This window comes from Pristiophorus japonicus, chromosome 27 (genome assembly GCF_044704955.1).
Source record: "Pristiophorus japonicus isolate sPriJap1 chromosome 27, sPriJap1.hap1, whole genome shotgun sequence".
Lineage (NCBI taxonomy): Eukaryota > Metazoa > Chordata > Chondrichthyes > Pristiophoridae > Pristiophorus > Pristiophorus japonicus.
In genome coordinates, this window is record NC_092003.1 from 987,864 (window position 1) to 1,004,602 (window position 16,739).

The 16,739-nt window shown below is 55.1% G+C and overlaps 1 protein-coding gene across 2 annotated transcripts in view; it reads left to right on the forward strand.

Moving 5' to 3' along the window:
* naa40 (N-alpha-acetyltransferase 40, NatD catalytic subunit) overlaps window positions 1-16,739 on the forward strand; it is a 37,240-nt gene that overhangs the window by 4,184 nt on the left and 16,317 nt on the right. Inside the window, exons 3-7 of one of the 2 annotated variants that reach the window (XM_070868073.1) lie at window positions 2,747-2,842; window positions 4,960-5,121; window positions 6,248-6,331; window positions 8,312-8,389; window positions 12,613-13,943. In XM_070868073.1, coding sequence (XP_070724174.1) covers window positions 2,747-2,842; window positions 4,960-5,121; window positions 6,248-6,331; window positions 8,312-8,389; window positions 12,613-12,754 — 562 coding nt within the window. In that variant the 3' untranslated portion in view covers window positions 12,755-13,943. Of the gene's footprint in view, window positions 1-2,746; window positions 2,843-4,959; window positions 5,122-6,247; window positions 6,332-8,311; window positions 8,390-12,612; window positions 13,944-16,739 lie in introns of those variants that run through there. The other variant, XM_070868074.1, reaches the window with a different exon arrangement.

Below are 16,739 nucleotides of genomic sequence, written 5' to 3' on the forward strand. Positions count from 1 at the left end.
ACTGACTGGTGTCTCTCAGTCCCCTCTCCCTCAGGGAGATATCTGTACACTGACTGGTGTCTCTCAGTCCCTCTCACTCAGGGAGATATCTGTACACTGACTGGTGTCACTCAGTCCCTCTCACTCAGGGAGATATCTGTACACTGACTGGTGTCTCTCAGTCCCTCTCACTCAGGGAGATATCTGTACACTGACTGGTGTCACTCAGTCCCTCTCACTCAGGGAGATATCTGTACACTGACTGGTGTCTCTCAGTCCCTCTCACTCAGGGAGATATCTGTACACTGACTGGTGTCTCTCAGTCCCTCTCACTCAGGGAGATATCTGTACACTGACTGGTGTCACTCAGTCCCTCTCACTCAGGGAGATATCTGTACACTGACTGGTGTCTCTCAGTCCCTCTCACTCAGGGAGATATCTGTACACTGACTGGTGTCTCTCAGTCCCTCTCCCTCAGGGAGATATCTGTACACTGACTGGTGTCTCTCAGTCCCTCTCCCTCAGGGAGATATCTGTACACTGACTGGTGTCACTCAGTCCCCTCTCCCTCAGGGAGATATCTGTACACTGACTGGTGTCTCTCAGTCCCTCTCACTCAGGGAGATATCTGTACACTGACTGGTGTCTCTCAGTCCCCTCTCCCTCAGGGAGATATCTGTACACTGACTGGTGTCTCTCAGTCCCCTCTCCCTCAGGGAGATATCTGTACACTGACTGGTGTCTCTCAGTCCCTCTCACTCAGGGAGATATCTGTACACTGACTGGTGTCACTCAGTCCCTCTCACTCAGGGAGATATCTGAACACTGACTGGTGTCTCTCAGTCCCTCTCACTCAGGGAGATATCTGTACACTGACTGGTGTCTCTCAGTCCCTCTCACTCAGGGAGATATCTGTACACTGACTGGTGTCTCTCAGTCCCCTCTCCCTCAGGGAGATATCTGTACACTGACTGGTGTCTCTCAGTTCCCTCTCCCTCAGGGAGATATCTGTACACTGACTGGTGTCTCTCAGTCCCTCTCACTCAGGGAGATATCTGTACACTGACTGGTGTCACTCAGTCCCTCTCACTCAGGGAGATATCTGTACACTGACTGGTGTCTCTCAGTCCCTCTCACTCAGGGAGATATCTGTACACTGACTGGTGTCACTCAGTCCCTCTCACTCAGGGAGATATCTGTACACTGACTGGTGTCTCTCAGTCCCTCTCACTCAGGGAGATATCTGTACACTGACTGGTGTCTCTCAGTCCCTCTCCCTCAGGGAGATATCTGTACACTGACTGGTGTCTCTCAGTCCCTCTCCCTCAGGGAGATATCTGTACACTGACTGGTGTCACTCAGTCCCCTCTCCCTCAGGGAGATATCTGTACACTGACTGGTGTCTCTCAGTCCCTCTCACTCAGGGAGATATCTGTACAGTGACTGCTGCACAGAGTTCATATGTGAAAGATGAGGATTGAAGCAGGCTCAAGGTGGAATAGCTGCCGTTCAGTCTGAGCGTGTCAGTGAATTTTAGTCCCTAGGCTGCTGGCTGCACTTGGATCAATATCCCAACAGTGGTTTTAGGAGACGAGAAAGCTGCAATTATACAAGGCCCTGGTGAGACCACACCACGAGGTGTGGAATAATGGAACAGGGGCCACTCCTGAAATTCTGGTTACACTTCTGTCCCACACTCCTGATCTTTGGGCACCCTGTGCGGAGGGGAGCAGGCAGGTCCGAGGGCCTCCTCGTAGGACTGCTCCTGGGCCTGGCCAAGGGGGCCATCAGCCGGTCCAGGCAGCGGGCGGTCGAGGGGGCCGTTCAGCCCGACTGCCTGCCTCTCTTCCGCGGTTAGATCCGAGCCAGGGTGTCCCTGGAGATGGAGCACGCGGTGTCCACCGGTACGCTCGCGGCCTTCCGCGAGAGGTGGGCGCCAGAGGGACTGGAGTGCATCATCACCCCCGGCAACCAAATTTTAATTTGATTTTACATGTTTTAAAGTTTAATTTGTTTTAATTGCCGGGTTTTTAGTGTTCCCCTCCCCTTTTAATAGGGGGCACTTGTAAAATATATGATTTTAATGCCCCCCCAAAAAAATCACAAAAAACCAACAAAAAAAAAAGAGTTGTGCACAGTGTCGGTCTCCTTACCTAAGGAAGGATATACTTGCCAGAGAGGGAGTGCAGCGAAGGTTCACCAGACTGATTCCTGGGATGGGGGGATTGTCCTATGAGGAGAGATTGAGCAGACTGGGCCGATATTCTCTGGAGTTTAGAAGAATGAGAGGGGATCCCATTGAAACACACACAATACTTACAGGGCTTGACAGGGTAGATGCAGGGAGGGTGTTTCCCCCCGGGGCTGGGGAGTCTAGAACCAGGGGTCACAGTCTCAGGATAAGGGCTCGGCCATTTAGGACTGAGATGAGGAGGAATTTCTTCACTCAGAGGGGGGTGAATCTTTGGAATTCTCTGCCCCAGAGGGCTGTGGAGACTCAGTCTTCAAGGCCGAGATCGGGAGATTTTTGGATATTAAGGGAATCGAGGGATCGGGCGGGAAAGTGGGGTTGAGGTCGAAGGTCAGCCGCGATCTCATTGAATGGTGGAGCAGGCTCGAGGGGCCGAATGGCCGTCTCCTGCTCTTAACCGTTATGTTGTATGAAGGGGAGGAAGCAGGAACTATTTAGCGGCCCTGTTTTTGGAGGGTGGAGGGAGGGGCGGCTGTGATGTGTGACTGACCATCCCTCCCTCTCCCTCTCGCCCAGAATGAACGTGCTGATTGAGTGCAAGCGGCTGGCCGACCTGGACCCCAACACAGTGGACTGGGCCGTGGAACTGACCAAGACCAACATGCAGACCATGTGAGTGAGCCCTGGGCTGAGGGAGTAGAGAGAGGAGAGATCAGAGGAGATGTCCCTCAGTCATTGAGCACCTGCCGGCCGGGATCCACGGAGGCAGTCCAGGGGAGGGAGCTGTGCGTCTCCAATCCCATTGGTCGGAGATCTGGGACACTCCCTCTCTTCCATGGCCTGCTCTGGCGCCCGGTCTGGAATCTGCTGTGGGAAGGTTGAAGGATTAATGTCGGCCAGGACGCCGGGGAGAACTCCCCTGCTCTTCGGGCCCTCAGTTTAACGTCTCACCCAAAAGACGGCACCCTCCAACAGTCCGGCGCTCCCTCAGTACCGCCCCTCCGACAGTCCGGCGCTCCCTCAGTACCGACCCTCCGACAGTGCGGCGCTCCCTCAGTACCGCCCCTCCCTCAGTACCGACCTTCCGACAGTGCGGCGCTCCCTCAGTACCGACCCTCCGACAGTGCGGCGCTCCCTCAGTACCGCCCCTCCCTCAGTACCGACCTTCCGACAGTGCGGCGCTCCCTCAGTACCGCCCCTCCGACAGTGCGGCGCTCCCTCAGTACTGCCCCTCCGACAGTGCGGCGCTCCCTCAGTACCGCCCCTCCGACAGTGCGGCGCTCCCTCAGTACTGCCCCTCCGACAGTGCGGCGCTCCCTCAGTACCGCCCCTCCGACAGTGCGGCACTCCCTCAGTACTGCCCCTCCGACAGTGCGGTGCTCCCTCAGTACCGCCCCTCCGACAGTGCGGCACTCCCTCAGTACTGCCCCTCTGACAGTGCGGCACTCCCTCAGTACCGCCCCTCCGACAGTGCGGCGCTCCCTCAGTACTGCCCCTCCGACAGTGCGGCACTCCCTCAGTACTGCCCCTCCGACAGTGCGGCGCTCCCTCAGTACCGCCCCTCCGACAGTGCGGCGCTCCCTCAGTACTGCCCCTCCGACAGTGCGGTGCTCCAAGGCAGAGATGGCGGGGCGGGGCCCGATCGGACGGGACCCTGGGCGGGGGGGGGGGGGGGATTGATCGGACGGGACCCTGGGCGGGGGGGGATTGATCGGACGGGACCCTGGGCGGGTGGGGGGGGGGATTGATCGGACGGGACCCTGGGCAGAGGGGGATTGATCGGACGGGACCCTGGGCAGGGGGGGGGATTGATCGGACGGGACCCTGGGCGGGGGGGGGGATTGATCGGACGGGACCCTGGGCGGGAGGGGGATTGATCGGACGGGACCCTGGGCGGGGGGGGGTTTGATCGGACGGGACCCTGGGCGGGGGGGGGGGATTGATCGGACGGGACCCTGGGCAGGGGGGGATTGATCGGACGGGACCCTGGGCGGGAGGGGGATTGATCGGACTGGACCCTGGGCGGGGGGGAGGGGGGATTGATCGGACGGGACCCTGGGCAGAGGGGGATTGATCGGACGGGACCCTGGGCAGGGGGGGGGATTGATCGGACGGGACCCTGGGCGGGGGGGGGGATTGATCGGACGGGACCCTGGGCGGGAGGGGGATTGATCGGACGGGACCCTGGGCGGGGGGGGTTTGATCGGACGGGACCCTGGGCGGGGGGGGGGGATTGATCGGACGGGACCCTGGGCAGGGGGGGATTGATCGGACGGGACCCTGGGCGGGGGGGGGGGATTGATCGGACTGGGCCCTGGGCGGGGGAGGGGATAGATCGGACGGGACCCTGGGCGGGGGGATTGATCGGACGGGACCCTGGGCAGGGGGGGATTGATCGGACGGGACCCTGGGCGGGGGGGGGGGGTTTTGATCGGACGGGACCCTGGGCGGGGGGGGGATTGATCGGACGGGACCCTGGGCGGGGGGGGGGGGGGATTGATCGGACGGGACCCTGGGCGGGGGGGGGGGGGGATTGATCGGACGGGACCCTGGGCAGGGGGGGGATTGATCGGACGGGACCCTGGGCAGGGGGGGATTGATCGGACGGGACCCTGGGCAGGGGGGGGATTGATCGGACGGGACCCTGGGCGGGGGGGGGGGGGGATTGATCGGACGGGACCCTGGGCAGGGGGGGGATTGATCGGACGGGACCCTGGGCAGGGGGGGGATTGATCCCGGAGGCCGTGACACTCAACACTTGGCGGATTGCCGCCGCTCTCTCCCTGCAGGTATGAGCAGAGCGAGTGGGGTTGGAAGGACCGGGAGAAGAAGGAGGAGATGACGGATGAGCGAGCCTGGTATCTGGTGGCCCGGGACGGTGGCAGTGCCATGCCCGCCGCGTTCTCGCACTTCCGCTTCGACGTGGATTGTGGCGAGGAAGTACTGTACTGGTATTCTTGCGCTACGTTAACTGATTGCGTTCCCCGCGGAGGGCGGTGTGGCCGGCCGAGGGAGGCGTCCCGATCCCGTGCCGGCTCTGGGCCACGCCGGCCTGGTGCAGCCGGCAATCGCACGGACTCCTGAATTTTAAAACCGGGCGCGGCAGGGAGCAGAGGTCCCAGTGCCCCGAGGTGTCTGGGCGCGAGGACGTGGCGTGGCTGACAGATTTAAGGTGACTTGGCTCTCCGTCACCACGTGCGTTGAGTCCCCCGGGCCCCACTCCCGCCTCCATCTCGGGCACCGCCCGTCCCTAACTCGCCCGCTGGACATATCCGCCGCGTGCTCACCTTCGCACCGAGTGTCGGGGAGGGCCCACAATCGCCAAGCACCAGTCCTCCCCGGTGCGCATGCACGCACACACAAAACACACCTCCCCTTCTCGCACGCACCCCTCCCATACTGTCCCATCAAACGCTCCCAGGGCAGGTACAGGGGGTTAGATACAGAGTAAAGCTCCCTCTACACTGTCCCATCAAACACTCCCAGGGCAGGTACAGCACGGGTTAGATACAGAGTAAAGCTACCTCTGCACTGTCCCATCAAACACTCCCAGGGCAGGTACAGCACGGGGTTAGATACAGAGTAAAGCTCCCCCTACACTGTCCCATCAAACACTCCCAGGGCAGGTACAGGGGGTTAGATACAGAGTAAAGCTCCCTCTACACTGTCCCATCAAACACTCCCAGGGCAGGTACAGGGGGTTAGATACAGAGTAAAGCTCCCTCTACACTGTCCCATCAAACACTCCCAGGGCAGGTACAGCACGGGGTTAGATACAGAGTAAAGCTCCCTCTACACTGTCCCATCAAACACTCCCAGGGCAGGTACAGGGGGTTAGATACGGAGTAAAGCTCCCTCGACACTGTCCCATCAAACACTCCCAGGGCAGGTACATGGGGTTAGATACAGAGTAAAGCTCCCTCTACACTGTCCCATCAAACACTCCCAGGGCAGGTACAGGGGGTTAGATACAGAGTAAAGCTCCCTCTACATTGTCCCATCAAACACTCCCAGGGCAGGTATCTCTCTGTGTGGTTACCGCTAGCGCTGATCTGATCTGTTTGTCTTGTGTTGCAGTTATGAGGTTCAGCTGGAGAGCCGTGTGAGGAGGAAAGGGCTGGGGAAATTCTTAATGCAGATTCTACAGCTTTTAGCAAACAGGTAATTTGTGGATGTTCTGGAGATGATGCAATTGTCTGTGTATGTGTGTGTACGCAGTGCTGTATGTGTGTGTGTACACACAGTGCTGTATGTGTGTGTACACAGTGCTGTATGTGTGTGTGTATACACTGTGCTGTATGTGTGTGTGTGTATACACAGTGCTGTATGTGTGTGTGTACACGCAGTGCTGTATGTGTGTACACGCAGTGCTGTATGTGTGTACACGCAGTGCTGTATGTGTGTGTGTACGCAGTGCTGTATGTGTGTATACACAGTGCTGTGTGTGTGTGTATATATACACAGTGCTGTGTGTGTGTGTGTATACACAGTGCTGTGTGTGTGTGTATACACAGTGCTGTATGTGTGTGTGTATACGCAGTGCTGTGTGTGTGTGTGTGTATACGCAGTGCTGTATGTGTGTGTACGCAGTGCTGTGTGTGTGTGTGTGTATACACAGTGCTGTATGTGTGTGTGTATACACAGTGCTGTATGTGTGTGTACACGCAGTGCTGTATGTGTGTGTACACAATGCTGTATGTGTGTGTGTGTGTATACACAGTGCTGTATGTGTGTATACACAATGCTGTATGTGTGTGTGTACACGCAGTGCTGTATGTGTGTGTACACGCAGTGCTGTATGTGTGTACACAGTGCTGTATGTGTGTGTATACACAGTGCTGTATGTGTGTGTGTGTATACACAGTGCTGTATATGTGTACGCAGTGCTGTATGTGTACGCAGTGCTGTATGTGTGTGTACGCAGTGCTGTATGTGTGTGTACACGCAGTGCTGTATGTGTGTGTACACAATGCTGTATGTGTGTGTGTGTATACACAGTGCTGTATGTGTGTATACACAATGCTGTATGTGTGTGTGTACACGCAGTGCTGTATGTGTGTGTACACGCAGTGCTGTATGTGTGTACACAGTGCTGTATGTGTGTGTGTATACACAGTGCTGTATGTGTGTGTATACACAGTGCTGTATGTGTGTGTGTGTATACACAGTGCTGTATATGTGTACGCAGTGCTGTATGTGTACGCAGTGCTGTATGTGTGTGTACGCAGTGCTGTATGTGTGTACACACAATGCTGTATGTGTGTACGCAGTGCTGTATGTGTGTACACGCAGTGCTGTATGTGTGTACACGCAGTGCTGTATGTGTGTACACAGTGCTGTATGTGTGTGTACGCAGTGCTGTATGTGTGTACACACAATGCTGTGTGTGTGTGTACACGCAGTGCTGTATGTGTGTACACACAATGCTGTGTGTGTACACGCAGTGCTGTATGTGTATACACAGTGCTGTATGTGTGTGTACGCAGTGCTGTATGTGTGTGTACGCAGTGCTGTATGTGTGTACACACAATGCTGTGTGTGTGTGTACACGCAGTGCTGTATGTGTGTACACGCAGTGCTGTATGTGTGTGTACGCAGTGCTGTATGTGTGTGTACGCAGTGCTGTATGTGTGTGTACGCAGTGCTGTATGTGTGTACACACAATGCTGTGTGTGTGTGTACACGCAGTGCTGTATGTGTGTACACGCAGTGCTGTATGTGTGTGTACGCAGTGCTGTATGTGTGTGTACGCAGTGCTGTATGTGTGTACACACAATGCTGCCAGACAGAGCTCTTTGACACTTCAGCTGACAAATTCTCCGCTCCCTCTCCCCGCCTACTGTTCCCCAGTCTGAGGTGGGGAGCTGGGTGTAGAGGCAGGACAATCTGCTCTGGGTTCTGCCAGTGTTCCCGTGAAGCCCGCAGACTGCAATTTCCGGAGAGCAGCCCTCTATCTCCCAACGGGGTTCCCCCTCGTGAGCGGAGGTGTCCTGGTCCTGCAGGGGGGAGGGGTCCCGTGAGGCTATCCTGTGTCGCCGTATTTGCAGAGTGTCGGAAGTTGCCCAGCGAATGGGGGCGAGTGCGGGGTGGGGGGCGTGGAGACTGGACAAGACTAATTCTCGCTCTCTGCTCTCGCCACAGTACACAGATGAAGAAAGTGATGTTGACGGTATTTAAGCACAACCGCGGGGCGTATCAATTCTTCAGGGAGGCGATGCAGTAAGTTGGGCCGCGGTGTGTGGTCTGGAGTCTGTGGTATTTACAGGGACGTACGGATAACCGGACGATCAGTGAGGACACACGCACTCGTGCACACGTGCTCACCCTCGATCACACTGCCGCAAGGGCACAGGGCGGCGATCACAAGTCCTGCCGATGTCCCCGGGGCCCCTTGTGTCTCCCCGACTACTGCCCGAGCTCAGACTCGCCAGTTATCATCGAATCACACGGCACTGAAGACCACTCGACCCATCGTGCCTGCTCTCCAATGCTCCCCTGCTCTGTAGACCGTTCCTTTTGTAAGGAGGCTCCGTCTGCCCTCTCGCGTGGACGTACGGTTTGGGCAATAAATGCTGCCACACATCGGGCAAATTCATTAAATAACAAAAATCCCACAGCACTTTTCAAAGTAGCTCAGGGGAATTCTCCCAGTATCCTGGGGCCAATATTTATCCCTCAACCAACCCTTAAAAAAACAACTCATTATCATATCGCGGTGTGGGATCTTGCTGTGCACAAATTGGCTGCCGAGTTTCCCACAATACAACAGTGACCACACTCCCCCCAAAAAAGTTCTTCATTGGCTGTGAAACACTTTGGGACGTCCCGGGATCATGAAAGGCGCTATATAAATGCAAGTTTCTTTCCTTTGTCTCACCTGTTGTGGCTGACATTGACTCCAGTCTCGTGCTTGATATCATCAGCTGTCGGGGCAGAGAGGGGGGAGCACGAAATGTGGCCTTGTAGCACCCTCATCTCCAAGTCAGTCGTTCGTCGGTTCAAGTCCCACTCCAGGGACTGAGAGAGCGCCGCACTGTCGGAGGGGCAGTACTGAGAGAGCGCCGCACTGTCGGAGGGGTAGTACTGAGGGAGTTCTGCACTGTCGGAGGGGCGGTACTGAGGGAGTGCTGCACTGTCGGAGGGGCGGTACTGAGGGAGCGCCGCACTGTCGGAGGGGCGGTACTGAGGGAGCGCCGCACTGTCGGAGGGGCAGTACTGAGGGAGCACCGCACTGTCGGAGGGGCAGTACTGAGGGAGTACTGCACTGTCGGAGAGGCAGTACGGAGGGAGCGCCGCACTGTCGGAGGGGCAGTACTGAGGGAGTGCCGCACTGTCGGAGGGGCAGTACTGAGGGAGCGCCGCACTGTCGGAGAGGCAGTACTGAGGGAGCGCCGCACTGTCGGAGAGGCAGTACTGAGGGAGTGCCGCACTGTCGGAGAGGCAGTACTGAGGGAGTGCCGCACTGTCGGAGAGGCAGTACTGAGGGAGAGCCGCACTGTCGGAGAGGCGGTACTGAGGGAGTGCCGCACTGTCGGAGGGGCGGTACTGAGGGAGCAGCGCACTGTCGGAGGGACGGTGCTGAGGGAGAGCCGCACTGTCGGAGGGGCAGTACTGAGGGAGTGCCGCACTGTCAGAGGGGCGGTACTGAGGGAGTGCCGCACTGTCGGAGGGGCGGTACTGAGGGAGCGCCGCACTGTCGGAGGGGCGGTACTGAGGGAGTGCCGCACTGTCGGAGGGGCAGTACTGAGGGAGCGCCGCACTGTCGGAGGGGCAGTACTGAGGGAGCGCCGCACTGTCGGAGGGGCAGTACTGAGGGAGTGCCGCACTGTCGGAGGGGCCGTCTTTCGGATGAGACGTTAAACCGAGGCCCCGTCTGCCCTCTCGGGTGGATGTAAAAGATCCCGGGGCCACTATTGGAAGAAGAGCAGGGGAGTTCTCCCCGGTGTCCTGGGGCCAATATTTAACCCTCGACCAACATCACTAAAACAGATGATCTGGGTCATTATCACATCGCTGTGTGTGGGAGCTTGCTGTTCACAAATTGGCATTTCCCACATTACAACAGGGACTACACTCCAAATAAAAAGGACGTCATTGACAGTAAAGCGCTTTGAGACGTCCGATGGTCGTGAAAGGCGCTATATAAATACAATTATTTGTCAGCATTGTCCACATCCTGAGAAATCGTTAGTTTAAAAAACAGGCGGTGCCATAATCATGGATAACAGGACTGTGGTCTGTTTGTGTCAGTGCGCCTTTGTGGTGGTGGGGGGGGGGGGGGGGGAAAGGAACAAGGAGGGGGCGAGGTGGGGAGGGGGAGAGATGGGGGAGGTGGTGGGAGGAGGGAGAAGGGAGAAGGAGGAGGGTGGGCGGGGGGGGGGCGAGGAGAGAGCGCCAGGGCTCCTGATTGTTTGCTGACGGGTTGGGTCGCTGGGATGGAGATGTATCAATAGGGGGGGGGGTATTCTGTCCCCGGGTATCGCTGTGACCGGGGGCCCCCCACCCCGTTAGTTGTGGTACACTCCTGTGACCCACCAGCTTGCTCTGTTTGACCCTTACGTCCTGTTGCGTCGAATTCGCTAGATGTTCGAAAGATCAAACAAATAGGTTCGCAATTTTCCATTTAGGGTTCCCACAGTAAGTTTCAGTTTAACCTGAACAAAAGATTATGACACTAGATTCACAAGCCAACATATCTTCAATAAATGCTTTAACAAACACTGCTCATTAGTTGCTACATAATATAGGACTCACAACCTATATAGATTACAGAATATAGGACTCACAATCTATATGGATTACAGAGTATAGGATTCACAACCTATATGGATTACAGAGTATAGGATTCACAACCTATATGGATTACAAAGTATAGGATTCACAACCTATATGGATTACAGAGTATAGGATTCACAACCTATATAGATTACAGAATATAGGACTCACAACCTATATGGATTACAGAGTATAGGATTCACAACCTATATAGATTACAGAGTATAGGATTCACAACCTATATAGATTACAGAATATAGGATTCACAACCTATATAGATTACAGAGTATAGGATTCACAATCTATATGGATTACAGAATATAGGACTCACAACCTATATAGATTACAGAATATAGGACTCACAATCTATATGGATTACAGAGTATAGGATTCACAACCTATATGGATTACAGAGTATAGGACTCACAACCTATATGGATTACAAAGTATAGGATTCACAACCTATATGGATTACAGAGTATAGGATTCACAACTTATATAGATTACAGAATATAGGACTCACAACCTATATAGATTACAGAATATAGGATTCACAACCTATATAGATTACAGAGTATAGGATTCACAACCTATATGGATTACAGAGTATAGGATTCACAACCTATATAGATTACAGAATATAGGATTCACAACCTATATGGATTACAGAGTATAGGATTCACAACCTATATGGATTACAGAGTATAAGATTCACAACCTATATAGATTACAGAATATAGGATTCACAACCTATATAGATTAGAGTATAGGATTCACAACCTATATAGATTAGAGTATAGGATTCACAACCTATATGGATTACAGAGTATAGGATTCACAACCTATATAGATTACAGAGTATAGGATTCACAATCTATATGGATTACAGAATATAGGACTCACAACCTATATAGATTACAGAATATAGGACTCACAATCTATATGGATTACAGAGTATAGGATTCACAACCTATATAGATTATAAAATATAGGACTCACAACCTATATAGATTACAGAATATAGGATTCACAACCTATGTTACCCGATTCGGTCCGAGGTGATCAAGCTCCGTCTGACTTCAGCTGAAGGATTCTATCCCAAGTTCCTGCTGTTGAGTGTTGCTCCGAAGTTCTCGCTAACTTCCTCCAAATCTTATACCCTTTCTTCTCTCTGTTAAACACGTGTCGGTTTCTGCTGACATTTCAACTTTGTACATATACATTCTTCTGTTATTGTAACCCTGTCTTTCCTCCCTGAGTTATTACCAATGTCGGTGTCTTTGTTACTGGTGTGTGTGTCCCATACCTTGACGCATTAGGTCGTTTTTCATCCCCTCCCACCCCTGCTGTTCCTACAGCATGTTTCTGCTAAGGTAAACTTACCCTCCCATTTGGCCACATCTGTTATAGCTGCAACTGACCTGTTGTTCATTCACTAGCGTTTGTAGGGACCCTGTTAACTGACATCCATTATTCACACACTATCTCTTACACATGGTGACTCCTTTGAATTTGGCTTTACTATTCTGCAGCTTTTATCCTTATCTCCTTCAGCCCGAGGTCAGTGCAAGAGGCACTGAGTCTACCGGTTTAACCTCAAGCCTGAGCTAAATTCTTATTAATCGTGAATTCTTTCTGATATTTCCACAGTCCTTTCTCCCCCGCAGGTTCGACATTGACGATTCATCTCCCAGTGTGTCGGGGTGCTGTGGCGATGACTACTCCTACGAGATACTGAGCCGGCGGACCAAATACGGGGAGCACCCGCACCCCCAGGGCAGCCCGCACTGCGGAGGCTGTTGTCACTGAGGAGGGGTGGGGGGGGAACCATCCTTTGACCCCCGACCTCTCCCCTCTTCCCCTCGCCACCACTTCTCTCTGACCTTCCCCCTCCCGGAAGCACCCATCACGCAAGGGAGTGCGTGTTTGAACCTTCCCAGCTGTCGCATCGCGAGGGACATTGCAGAAAGCTTTTTAAATGTTTTTTTTTAATACACACGCGTCTCTATATACTGTGAATAACTCCCAGACTCTCACTGCCAGACTGCACAAGTCTACAAAGCTAAATCTCACTGCTATTTACTGGCTAAATGACGAGGTGATACGGTAAGGGCTCCTGCAGCCTCTTAAATACAACTTATTTATATAATAAAAACAAAAAATTATTTCTGTTAAGTCCAAGCAGGAAAAAAAAATAACAGGAGCTTTTTTTAAATTCAATAAATAACATCCCGATGGGTTTGAGGATATACTGTATATTGTATCTGTAATATATTTTTTAAAAACCTCGTATCTGTGCTCCACTTTTCCGTGAATGTTTTTTTTTTCTGCCCTAAATTCCTGCAGATATTTATATGTAAACTTGTCACGCGGTAATGACAGCCGGTGACCACCGGGGGGGGGCGATGCAACACCACCGTCGGTTGCCTCCTGACATTTTTACATTTGGTGGTTCCATTCTAGAAGTGACATCAGAATTTATAACGGAGATATCGGCACCGATTGTGCAGCTTTCGAGCGGGCTCCATATCCCTCTAACCCCTGGGTTCTCCTGAAGACGGAACCGACTGCCCTGGACTGTGGCTGGAACAGGAGTTGCCCTACCCCTCCCTGTTTCAAGGGCAGGCTCGGGTGGCACGAAAGTACAGGCCGTGCTTAAATTACCAGGCGTTGGGAGCTGGGAGTGTCACCCTGGAAGATTTTGGGCTCTGTGAATGTCTGCATCCAATGACTCCCTCCCCAGATTAGCACCGGGGCAGGAACCCGGGTGCCCTGTTAACGATGTCGGGCTTTGTGTCTTTGTCAAAGAGTTGCTGAAATCCAGAAGCCCCACAACTCGTTCTCTGTGCTGTACCCTTAATCCTCGTGTCCTGTTTAACGCCACTGTTGTACACTAACTCCCAGGGCACATCCGTAAATTCTCAATTCATTCATACCATCTGGTTGTGGGTTTTGTGTTTTTTTTTTATATAATTGTCGAATAAAATTTTGTACTATGTTTGTTTTTGTTCCTTAATCCTCACTTTCCAACTCCCAACAAATTAACAGACAGGTACAGCCTGCAAATAGCAAAGCAAATGGTATGTTAGCTTCTGTTACACGTGGATTTGAGTACAAGAGTAAAGATATTACTGCAATTATACAGGGCCCTGGTGAGACCACACCTGGAGTATTGTGCACAGTTTGGGTCTCCTTACCTAAGGAAGGATATACTTGCCACAGAGGGAGTGCAGCGAAGGTTCACCAGACTGATTCCTGGGATGGGGGGATTGTCCTATGAGGAGAGATTGAGGAGACTGGGCCGGTATTCTCTGGAGTTTAGAAGAATGAGAGGGGATCCCATTGAAACACACACAATTCTTACAGGGCTTGACGATGGTTGATGCAGGGAGGGTGTTTCCCCCCCGGGCTGGGGAGCAGGAGTTGGCCATTCGGCCCCTCGAGCCTGCTCCACCATTCAATGAGATCATGGCTGACCTTCGACCTCAACTCCACTTTCCCGCCCGATCCCCATATCCCTCGACTCCCAATAGTTCTCAAAAATCTATCGACCTCTGTCTTGAATATACTCAACATCTGAGCCTCCATAGTGCTTGGTAACTGACAGTGGCCTCCAGCGGTGATCCTCGCTCATTATTCCCCCCCCCGCCACTTTCCTTGCTTTGGGGTTTGTACACAGTCTTTTGTTGGCTGCTCATCACAGGAACAAGGGTAGACCATTCAGCCCCTTGAGCCTCTATCGCCACTCTTATCAGATCATGGCTAATCTGTACCCCAACTCCATTGACCCGCTCTTGCTCCATATCCTTTGCTACCCTTACCTGACAAAAATCTATCCCTCTCGGTGTCAGCTGTGGGTCAACGGGCTCTGAGTCATAATATAGAGGCCAACATTTGCAGTAAGGGACGAGGTCAACTTGAGGATCTCAGGAAGCAGTGCTCCAGGGACTTGAGCACAGAAATTGAGGCTGACACTCCAGTGCAGTGCTGAGGGAACGCCGCACTGTCGGAGGGGGCAGTACCGAGGGAGCGCCGCACTGTCGGAGGGGCAGTGCTGAGGGAACGCCACGCTGTCGGAGGGGCAGTACCGAGGGAGCGCCGCACTGTCGGAGGGGCAGTGCTGAGGGAACGCCACGCTGTCGGAGGGGCAGTACCGAGGGAGCGCCGCACTGTCGGAGGGGCAGTACTGAGGGAGCGCCGCACTGTCGGAGGGGCAGTACCGAGGGAGCGCCGCACTGTCGGAGGGGCAGTACCGAGGGAGCGCCGCACTGTCGGAGGGGCAGTACTGAGGGAGCGCCGCACTGTCAGAGGGGCAGTACTGAGGGAGCGCCGCACTGTCGGAGGGGCAGTACCGAGGGAGCGCCGCACTGTCGGAGGGGCAGTACTGAGGGAGCGCCGCACTGTCGGAGGGGCAGTACTGAGGGAGCGCCGCGCTGTCGGAGGTGCAGTACCGAGGGAGCGCCGCACTGTCGGAGGGGCAGTACTGAGGGAGCGCCGCAGTGTCGGAGGGGCGGTACTGAGGGAGCTCCGCACTGTCGGAGGGGCAGTACCGAGGGAGCGCCGCACTGTCGGAGGGGCAGTACCGAGGGAGCGCCGCACTGTCGGAGGGGCAGTACTGAAGGAACGCCGCACTGTCGGAGGGGCAGTACCGAGGGAGCACCGCACTGTCGCAGGGGCAGTACTGAGGGAGCGCCGCACTGTCGGAGGGGCAGTACCGAGGGAGCGCCTCACTGTCGGAGGGGCAGTACTGAGGGAGCGCCGCACTGTCGGAGGGGCAGTACTGAGGGAGCGCCGCACTGTCGGAGGGGCAGTACTGAGGGAGCGCCGCACTGACGGAGGGGCAGTACTGAGGGAGCGCCACACTGTCGGAGAGGCAGTACTGAGGGAGCGCTGCACTGTTGGAGGGGGCGCCCCACTCTCAGAGGGGCAGCACTGAGAGAGTGCTACATTGCTGGGGCAGTACTGAGGGAGTGCCGCACTGTTGGAGGGGCAACACTGAAGGAGTGCTACATTGCTGGGGCAGTACTGAGGGAGCGCCGCACCGTCGGAGGGGCGGTACTGAGGGAGCGCCGCACTGTCGGAGGGGCGGTACTGAGGGAGCGCCGCACTGTCGGAGGGGGCGCCCCATTCTCGGAGGGGCAGCACTGAGGGAGTGCTACATTGCTGGGGCAGTACTGAGGGAGTGCCGCACTGTCGGAGGGGCGGTACTGAGGGAACGCCGCACTGTCGGAGGGGCGGTACTGAGGGAGCGCCGCACTGTCGGAGGGGCGGTACTGAGGGAGCGCCGCACTGTCGGAGGGGCGGTACGGAGGGAGCGCCGCACTGTCGGAGAGGCGGTACTGAGGGAGCGCCGCACTGTCGGAGGGGCGGTACTGAGGGAGCGCCGCACTGGCGGAGGGGCAGTACTGAGGGAGTGCCGCACTGTCGGAGGGGCGGTACTGAGGGAGCGCCGCACTGGCGGAGGGGCGGTACTGAGGGAGCACCGCACTGTCGGAGGGGCGGTACTGAGGGAGCGCCGCACTGTCGGAGGGGCGGTACTGAGGGAGCACCGCACTGTCGGAGGGACGGTGCTGAGGGAGCGCCGCACTGTCGGAGGGGCAGTACTGAGGGAGCGTCGCACTGTCGGAGGGGCGGTACTGAGGGAGCGCCGTACTGTCGGAGGGGCGGTTCTGAGGGAGTGCCGCACTGTCGGATGAGATGTTAAACTGAGGCCCCGTGTGCACAGGTGGATGTAAAAGATCCCATGGCACTATTTCGAAGAAGAGCAGGGGAGTTATCCTCGGTGTCTTGGGCC